Source organism: Colius striatus, chromosome 10 (genome assembly GCF_028858725.1).
Source record: "Colius striatus isolate bColStr4 chromosome 10, bColStr4.1.hap1, whole genome shotgun sequence".
Classification (NCBI taxonomy): domain Eukaryota; kingdom Metazoa; phylum Chordata; class Aves; order Coliiformes; family Coliidae; genus Colius; species Colius striatus.
Window position 1 is genome coordinate 30322616 of NC_084768.1, and position 10030 is coordinate 30332645.

General features: G+C 54.4%; 1 protein-coding gene across 1 annotated transcript; it reads right to left on the reverse strand.

Annotated features, from left to right (window-relative positions):
• Positions 1–4805: 4805 nt before the first annotated feature.
• DYNLT4 (dynein light chain Tctex-type 4) lies at positions 4806–5483 on the reverse strand. The gene has a single exon (XM_062004254.1). It carries the CDS (start codon positions 5481–5483, stop codon positions 4806–4808), a length of 678 nt encoding a protein of 225 aa, XP_061860238.1.
• Between the last annotated feature and the right edge of the window lie 4547 nt (positions 5484–10030).

A 10030-nucleotide genomic window follows, 5' to 3' on the forward strand; every position in this document is an offset into this window, starting at 1 on the left:
CCCCCAGGACGTGCATCCTGGGTCAATGAAGGGCACTACTTCTGGAGCGTTCCATAGCAATGCTCTCTGCTGGAATGGGCTGCTGCTTCAGGTCTTCAGGAAGATGTGTCTTGACTATGTCTCTGTCAGGTTGGATGTAAATGCAGACATTACTGAGGCAAGAAAACAACAAGTACAGGCCCATGGTGAGGGAGAGAACAGGGAAGAGATTCAGCCATAGTCACTTCTGCAAGTGGTTCTGCATGGAACAAGGAGTTGGACTGGATAATCCTTCTGTGTCTCTTGTAACTTGAGAGAATTCTCCCAGCACGTGGGATCCTCCTCTTGGGATGTGGGCACCCATGGGGCACCTCACAGCCACGATGCTTGTTCTCTCCTGCCTCAGCTCCCTCCCTGCAGGGACAGCACTACTCACTTGCTCCACATAGTGAAGGATCCTCTCAACATTTTTCGATGTCTGGAACTGGAAGATCTTTCTTACAATGAAAGGCTGTGGGACCTGGGGCTGCTCAGCCTGGAGAAGACTTCTTTCAGCCAGTGTTCCCATTGCTTGCATGGTCCTCTGACCTTAGCCCCCTCAAGAGCCAGTGAACTATAAGGGGGGGCTTTTCAGACAGCGCCCAGTTACTACATTTAGATTTCAGAAGCAGCATTTTGTTCAAGTTCTGTTCGTGATGCCAGTGAATGCTTTGCCAAATGAGGTCGGGCAACCGAGAGGACACAGATGCCAATGCAAAGGTTAATTTTATTTCACTATCTACTTGAAAACGTTACAGAAAAGAAGATAATGCTTTCAGTTACAACTCTAAGCCTATAACACTATTTCTAAGCAGCAAAGAGCATAAGCAAGGTCATGCAGCTCATCATTACTACATGAGAACAGAAGGATACATCACCAGTTGTCCTAATTGCCGTAATCCAGACCCACAGTTGCTGGGGAGCCCCTGTTGCAGCAAGGCTTTGGAGAGCCTGTCCCAGCAGTTGGGAGCTTCCTATGCAGTGCATCCATTCCAGGGTGGGGTCTCCAAAGCTGCTGCAAGAGGGCCCAGCTTTTTGTATGGTTGAATAAATGATCTTACCTAACTTCACCTGCGGAAACATCTGGTTTCACTCTCCATTGAGATGCCACCTGAAGCTTGGCCAAGGCTCAAGGAGGAACCAAGGGGGATACATCAAAGCAATAAATACATTCTCACACACACCTTGAGCTAATAATGCGAAACTTTATCCTGGCTAACAATTCTGTTGTATCTAAGCTCCATCTTCCACTAATGCATGCATCTCACACTGATGATCAGCTACTAATTCTAGGTAACGTCGGGGAGGGGCTGGAGGCTCTGAGAATTGTCCTGCTGGGCTTCAGTCCCTTGACAAGTCCTTCTCGCTAGCAGGACTGCTCCAGGCAGCACGTTGGACTGAAGGAACCCCTGGCAGGCCAGCTTCCTCAGGGCTTCAGCCCTGCAGCTTGGCACGTGCCTGAGGAAGAGGCAGAGGAACTCTCGGAGCCTGCTGCATCTTCCTCGCCCACACTGTCTTCGCTTCTTTCATCGCCAGGCTTCTCGCCTTCGGTCACTGTGGTTCCCTGCTCCCCACAAGGAGATTCGTTCCTGTGGGACTGATCCTTGCGTGCTCCTCCCTTGACTCTTCTCCAGAGGACACGTGCAAGCCAAATAAAGCAGTGCAGCCACATGATCCCGTTAAGTAGCTGGGTCCCGTCCACCTGGTCAAGGAAGTCCCGAAGCAGGCTCAGACGAGAGGCCCTGTCTGAGGCCGTGATGTTGAAAAGAGAGAAAAGTTGACTACCGAAGTTTGCCCTGGATCTGCACAGACCATTGCTCCCGGGCCTCTTGATGACAATACTGTCAACATCAGCGGGCGACTTCTCCAGGAACTCAGGATAGATTGTTATCTTGTACCCAAACAATCGGAGGGGTCTGAGAAGGCCAATGCTTCCAGGTGCTTCAGCTCTTCAGGAAGGTTGAACTTGTCTGTGTCCGTGTCAGGTAGGATGAAAATGTGGAAATGAAGAGGGAACAGAGTCACTCTGAATAAAAATAAGCCGAGAGGGAGAAATGAGAAGAGATTCCACACAAGTTTCATGGTGGTCTCCCCATGCTCTGGTGCTCTGGCTCTGGCTTTCTCTCCAGAAGCCAGGTGCCCTCCGAGTCACGCAGAGCAGCCATGAGGTTTGCAGGGCCCTGCAAGGCAGCCAGGTCCTGTGCACCTGGGCTAGCAAGTCCCAGAGCTGGCCCAGAGGCCAAACTCTCAAAAACTGTGGTGTGGTGGTTTAAATCCATCTGGCAGCAACCAAACCAAGAGATTGCAGAGGAAAAGGCAGAACTTTGCAGGTTGAGATCAGGACAATTTAATAGATCAACACGATGAGACAACCAAAAGCCATAACAACAGCAAAGGAATACAGAAAACAACCTTATATACCGAGGATCCTTCTGGAGCGTTCCGAAGCAATGCTCTCTGCTGGAACGGGCTGCTGCTTCAGGTCCTCACGATGATGTGTCTTGAGTATGTCCCTGTCAGGTTGGATGTAAATGCAGACATTAATGGGGCAAGAAAACAACAAGTACAGGCCCATAGTGAGGGAGAGAACAGGGAAGAGGTTCAGCGTAGTCACTTCTGCAGGTAGTCCTGCATGGAACAAGGGGTTGGACTGGATAATCCTTCTGTGTCTCTTGTAACTTGAGAGAACTCTCTGATCCTGGGATTCTGTGGGCTGGCACTGGCTGCTGCCACCGTACAGGGACATGGGGAGCAACCAGCATGCACATCACGGGGCTGTGGGTACCCTGCCAGCACGTGGGACCCTCCTCTTGGGACGTGGGCACCCGTGGGGCACCTCACGGCCATTGATGCCTGTTCTCTCCTGCCTCAGCTCCCTCCCCGCAGGGACAGCACTACTCACTTGCTCCGAATAGTGAAGGACATTGTGAACTTTTTCGATCCCTTCTTCCTCATGTGCTGATCCGGGAGATGTTTCCGGTGCAGGCGGCAGATCTGCCTCAGGTACCTGAGCATCCAGCAGCAAAATGTGCAGCGTGAGGAGAAGTGGCCCCTTCCCCCACAGAACGTGGCCATGGCAGATCTGTCCTTCTTGCCCCTTCCATGGAAGTGACAGGACCGAGGCCACAGTGTCCTTGGCAGGGCCTGGTGGGCCTGAGAAGTGTCCTGCTGGGCTTCTCTTCCTTGACGAGTCCTCTTGCCTCGCAGCACTGTTCCGCGCAGCACGTTGGGCTGAGGAATCCTCTGGCCGCACCGAGCACAAGGGCGTTTCTGCCCTGCAGCTTGGGACTGACCTTGATTGCTCTCTTGTCCCTTCCTTCTCTTCATATCTCTCCAGAGTACAAATATAACCCAGGTCACGCAGATCAGCCACGTGGTTTTCAAGGCACTGAAAAGAAGCCAGGTCCCGTCCACCTGGGCAAGGTAGTCCCAAATCTGGCCCACAGGATGGTACAGGTCAGAGGTCACATCCTCAAAAGTAGTGGACAGTTGTTCCAGGCTCTCCGAAGCGACGTTCATCATGGATCTGACCCAGCTGCAGAGGCTGGAAATGCCAAAGCTTCCGGGCCATTCGTCAGCTGCACTGTCTGCAGGGTCAGGTTGCTGCTTCACGTGTTCAGGAAGGTTAAACTTTTTAATGTAGAGATTTATCGGAAACAGACATGCCATGAAGAGACCCACACTGAAGGGGAAAAATGGGATGAGTGTCATGGTGGTCTCTCCTGAGGGAAAAAGCCTGGATACACAAGGTGGCTTGGGCTGTCCCTCTGAGCAGAGCTCAGGCAGCAATCACCAGACCCGAGCTCTGGCTCTGGCGTCTGAGCTGCTCAGGGCTGCTTATATGCCAAGTTGTAGGCTGGTGTCAGGAGAGAATCAGTGATGTCACAAAGCCTTTCCCCACCCACCCAATAGGCGATGGAGGCTGAGACAGGCAGGGGAGAAACTGTCCTGGCCCCATTCTCAGCACCGTCTCAGCACCAGGTACCCAGGAATGCAAACCCCACTCGTGCCCTCCTGCTGCAGCTCCAGATGGACAGGACCTGGCTGCTTTGCAGGGCCTTGCAAATCATGTGGCTGATCTGCTTGATTTAGATTGCACTTGACCCCTGGAGAATAGTGAAGGAAGGAACAGGGGAGCAATCAAGATCAGTCCCACAGAAAAGTTCACTTTTTGGGTAGCAGTGAAGCACAGCGGCCTTGGCTGAGAAGCCTTGCCCTGTGGCCACAGCAAAGAGGGAAGCATTGGAGAAGGTGACAGAGGCAAAGCTGTCGCTCTCGGGGTCCCACAGTGCTTGGCTGGCCACCAGCAGACTCTGCTGGCCCCGCTGGCCCAGCAGCACGTGGCAGAGCAGCTTGTCGTGGGGTGGCACCACCTCCTTGGCCTGGCCCTGCAGCAGCTCGGCCAGGTCTGGGCCAGATGGGCACTGTTCTGCTTCAGCCTTCCTGAAGAGCTGAAGCAGAACTTGTTCCAGCAGAAAGCGAGGCTGCTGAGGAGCCTGGAAGCGTTGGGCTTCTCAGTTCCATATGATAGTTCAGGTTCAGGATGAAAATCAATCCTGAGTTCCCAAGGAAGCTGCCCAGTGACCCTGAGAACATTGGTAACGGCCCAGGAGCCCAGGCTGGGGGCTGGAGTGGACATCAGAGCAGTCACGTGCAGCCACACCTTGCTCCCTGCACACACCATGGCCAAAGACTTTGGGTGTAAGGCACAGCTTTATTGCTTGCTTGTTTTGTTTCAGCTGCTCTACAAGCAGTTCTCCAGGGCTGGCTGGAGGGAGAGGCAGGTGCTACTCAAAGTAGACCCAATGCACTGTGGCCACAGCAAAGAGGGAAGCACTGGAGAAGGTGGCGGAGGCAAAGCTGTCGCTCTTGGGGTCCCACAGTGCCCGGCTGGCCACCAGCAGACTCTGCTGGCCCCGCTGGCCCAGCAGCACATGGCAGACCAGCTTGTAGCGGGGTGGCACCACCTCCTTGGCCTGGCCCTGCAGCAGCTCGGCCAGGCTCTGGGCCAGACGGGCACTGCCCTGGGGACTGTAGACCGTGCTCTCCAGAGCACTGGCCAGGGCCTCCTCCAGCACCCGCTGCACCTGCCCCACTTTGAACTTGCAGCCTGTGTCCGGCCCCATCCTATAAGTGTTTTCAAGGCGGGTTTTGAGGATGGGCTGGAAAAGGGGGAGCCCGGAGAAGCTCACGCGGCTGTGGAGCATCCACGGCCCGATGGAGGAGCGCCTGCCCCCTGGGGCTGCCCCGAGCGAGCTGCGGCGGCTGGGCAAGGGCGCGGGCAGCGTGCTGAGGATGGAGCTGCGGCGCGAGGGCAGGAGTAGGGGTTTGCCCTCCTCAGTGCCCCGTGCCGCGGCTGGAGGCTGGGAGCTGCGGCGGGTGGACTGGTGTGGAAGGCCTTCAGTGTTGTCTGCAGCCATCACCTTGGCTGGCAGGGCCATGTCTGAGAGTTGCTCCTCGGCCATATGGATGGTCTGAAAGGAGTGGTGGCTCGTAGCTCTGAGTGTCGAGAGGTGCTGAGGTGTCCTCCAGCTTCTCTATCCCACCACCGTGACGTACCTTATGGAATGAAATTTTCCTTTAAGCAAGGACAAGGATCCAAGTGTCTTTGCAAATAGGCTCTGGCAGTTAGAAGAGGGGGATGTGGTAGTACTATTTAGGTTGGGATGGGCATAAGTCAGTATCTTCACGGAACTGATAGCTGAGTCAATGGCTGACTGCTCTGTATCCTTCAGGAGTATATTGTTCAAGAGGATAGAGCCTGATAGGGATGGAACCTCCTGCCTCAGAAGTTCCAAAAGCTGGATGGTGCCCAATTAGCATGAAATCATCAAACATCCTCAGTAACTGGGGGAAAGGCAAAGGTGGTGGGGAGATTGCGACCACTGACTCACCGCCCACCTGCTCAATTCATACCCTAGACACACAACAAGGCGGTGGAAGAAATGAACGGAGCAATGTACCCATTTACATGCCAGGCAAAGGACTGCTAACCAATCCCTAAATAGAATAACAATGCATATGGATTAGAATACAGAGTATGCTAATGCTTTGCTGTATAAATACAGCACAAGAGGTACTGTTGGTGTGCCAGCTTTGTGGGCTACCACCTCAAACCCACCTCTGCACAGATATGCACTAGAGCCATACGTTGACTCTGTGTGTAGACTGGCTTATGCACACTGGGTATTGAACCCTGCTTTGTGGGACAAAATCCTCTCTGCTTTGCTTTTCCCCACCCCCTACAAATCCCAGGCCTCCTAGCACATGGATCCCTGCAGGGCTGGATGCAGACGACTGGGGGGACCTTGGCAGCCGCCTTCCATTCTCCAGCACCTCGTCCCCAACAGCCTCGGCCAGCTGGGGCTGATGCAGGACAGCCCCAGATAGTGCATCCAGCTCTCTGCTCTCCCATCCCCAGCCTTTCTCTGGCACGGTCAAGTGGCTCCTTCTCCTCCAGCCTCCCCAGCCCTCCTGCCTGCATCTGGGCCCACACTTACCCCTAGCCTCACTGCTGCCCTACCCGGGTAAATCCAGGGGACTTCTCTGTGCTCTGCATTGCCCAGGCCCAACCCTAGTCCTGCAAGTTGAAAGTCTGCAGTGAGCAGGGCCAAACCCATTGTGCTCCTGGAGTGTGAGGTGTTGCTATGTGACACTGCAGCACTCCGGGGCTGATCTGTGCCACAGTGTCTGTAACCCCTTGTTTCCCAGGCCCTGGACAGCCCCTTTCACTCCTGCTCTGTCTGCTTTTCCAGCTAAGCCAGCACAGGGATATGGTGTGAAAGACCCTGTGTCAGGGGCAGTAATTGTGGCCAGAGGAGGCCCGTGGGAGGGACCCATAGTCACAGAAGCAGAGTCATGCAGCTCAGCCACAAGGTTTGCAGGGCCCTGCAAGGCAGCCAGGTCCTGTGCACCTGGGCTAGCGAGTCAGTCCCAGAGCTGGCCCAGAGGACAGGGTGGCTCAGAGGCCACACTCTCAAAAACTGTGGTGTGGTGGTTTAAATCCATCTGGCAGCAACCAAACCAAGAGATTGCAGAGGAAAAGGCAGAACTTTGCAGATTGAGACCAGGACAATTTAATACAACTAACACGAACATGCCCGAGCGGTGGCTCTGGCGTCTGAGCTGCCCAGAGCTGCTTATATGCCAAGTCCCGGGCTGGTGTCAGGAGAGAATCAGTGATGTTACAAAGCCTTTCCCCACCCACCCAACCGGCGCTGGAGGCTGAGACGGGGAGGGGAGGGCGCATCGAGGTGGATTTTGAAGCCTGCCACGGGCTTTGGGCTGTGCCCTGAAATCTCTGTCAGGCCCGCTTCTTCCCCCGGTGCCTGCTGGAGGGTTTCCGCCGTGCAGCTTGGCGCTTGCCTGAGGAAGAGGCAGAGAAACTCTCATGGTGTGCCGAGGCCATTGTGCTTCCCTGCTCCCCACAACACGCTTCGTTCCTGTGGGACTGATCTTCATTGCTCCCTTGTCCCATCCTTCTCTTCAGTCTTCCCAAGAGGTCAAGTGCAATCCAAATCAAGCAGATCAGCCACATGATTTGCAAGGCCCTATAAAGCAGATTGATCCTGTCCTCCTGGGCAAGGGAGTCCCAAAGGAGCCCCAGAGAAAAGGACCTATTGGAGTCCACACTGTTGAAAACAGTGAACAGTAGTTTCAGGCCCTCACAAATGATGTTCTTCCTGGATCCACACAGACCAGTGCTGCCTGTGGAATTGGTGGTAAAGCTCTCAATATCAAAGGGTGGCTTGTCCAAGAACACAATTAGCCTGTATCCAAACCAGCGGAAGGGATTGAGAAGGCCAATGATTCCAGGCTCGTTGGCAGCCTCGCTCTCTCCTCGAACAAGATGCTGTTTCAGCTCTTCAGGAAGGTTGAACTTGTCTAGGTCCGTGTCAGGTAGGATGAAAATGTGGAAATCAAGAGGGAACAGAGTCACTCTGAATAAAAATAAGCCGAGAGGGAAAAATGAGAAGAGACTCCACACAAGTTTCATGGTGGTCTCCCCTGAGGGAAAAAGCCTGGATACATGAGGTAGCTTGGGCTGTCCCTCTGAGCAGAGCTCAGGCAGCGACCACCAGGCCCGAGCGGTGGCTCTGGCGTCTGAGCTGCCCAGAGCTGCTTATATGCCAAGTCCTGGGCTGGTGTCAGGAGAGAATCAGTGATGTCACAAAGCCTTTCCCCACCCGCCCAACCCGCGCTGGAGGCTGAGACGGGGAGGGGAGGGCGCATCGAGGTGGATTTTGAAGCCTGCCACAGGCTTTGGGCTGTGCCCTGAACTCAGCAGCCAGAAGGAGCTGTGCCCAGAGCTCCAGCCAAGCTGTGTGTGGCAGGCAGGACACGGCTCTGCTCAAAATCCTCACGAGGGCAAAGTGGCAGCCCACGTTAAGAGGACAGCCAAAAATGCACTCATGGTTTGGACACAAAGCTTAGCCCTGCCTGGGCCGAGGCTTGGACACACTGACCTGCAGAGATGCCTTCACACCTCAGCCCCTGAGGTTATTGTAAACAATGCTTGGCACTAGGAAATGCAAAGACCCTCCTGCTGTCAGCCACCTTAGTTGTAAGCGTGTCCCATTTCTCCAGCTCAGCCTGCATTTCTGCAGTGTCTGTTCCCTCTTAACATCCACATGTTTATGGTAATGGGAGCCACTGGCTTAAAGTTCCACATTGACATGACACACAAATAAACAAGTTCAACCTTCCTCAAGAGCTGAAACAGCTACTCATTCCAGCAGAGAGCGTGTCTGCCAAAGGGAATGGGGGATGTGGTCCGCTGTGCTTCACTGCTACCTAAAAGGGAACTTTTCTGTGGGACTGATCTTGATTGCTCCCCTGTTCCTTCCTTCACTATTCTCCAGGGGTCAAGTGCAATCTAAATCAAGCAGATCAGCCACATGATTTGCAAGGCCCTGCAAAGCAGCCAGGTCCTGTCCATCTGGAGCTGCAGCAGGAGGGCACGAGTGGGGTTTGCATTCCTGGGTACCTGGTGCTGAGACGGTGCTGAGAATGGGGCCAGGACAGTTTCTCCCCTGCCCATCTCAGCCTCCATCGCCTATTGGGTGGGTGGGGAAAGGCTTTGTGACATCACTGATTCTCTCCTGACACCAGCCTACAACTTGGCATATAAGCAGCCCTGAGCAGCTCAGTCGCCAGAGCCAGAGCTCGGGTCTGGTGATTGCTGCCTGAGCTCTGCTCAGAGGGACAGCCCAAGCCACCTTGTGTATCCAGGCTTTTTCCCTCAGGAGAGACCACCATGACACTCATCCCATTTTTCCCCTTCAGTGTGGGTCTCTTCATGGCATGTCTGTTTCCGATAAATCTCTACATTAAAAAGTTTAACCTTCCTGAACACGTGAAGCAGGAACCTGACCCTGCAGACAGTGCAGCTGACAAATGGCCCGGAAGCTTTGGCATTTCCAGCCTCTGCAGCTGGGTCAGATCCATGATGAACGTCGCTTCGGAGAGCCTGGAACAACTGTCCACTACTTTTGAGGATGTGACCTCTGACCTGTACCATCCTGTGGGCCAGATTTGGGACTACCTTGCCCAGGTGGACGGGACCTGGCTTCTTTTCAGTGCCTTGAAAACCACGTGGCTGATCTGCGTGACCTGGGTTATATTTGTACTCTGGAGAGATATGAAGAGAAGGAAGGGACAAGAGAGCAATCAAGGTCAGTCCCAAGCTGCAGGGCAGAAACGCCCTTGTGCTCGGTGCGGCCAGAGGATTCCTCAGCCCAACGTGCTGCGCGGAACAGTGCTGCGAGGCAAGAGGACTCGTCAAGAAAGAGAAGCCCAGCAGGACACTTCTCAGGCCCACCAGGCCCTGCCAAGGACACTGTGGCCTCGGTCCTGTCACTTCCATGGAAGGGGAAAGAAGGACAGATCTGCCATGGCCACATTCTGTGGGGGAAGGGGCCACTTCTCCTCACGCTGCACATTTTGCTGCTGGATGCTCAGGTACCTGAGGCAGATCTGCCGCCTGCACCGGAAACATCTCCCGGATCAGCAC

Excerpts from the sequence above, each read along its gene's own strand:
- DYNLT4 (XM_062004254.1), bottom strand. The coding sequence starts at position 5,483 with ATGGCCGAGGAGCAACTCTCAGACATGGCCCTGCCAGCCAAGGTGATG.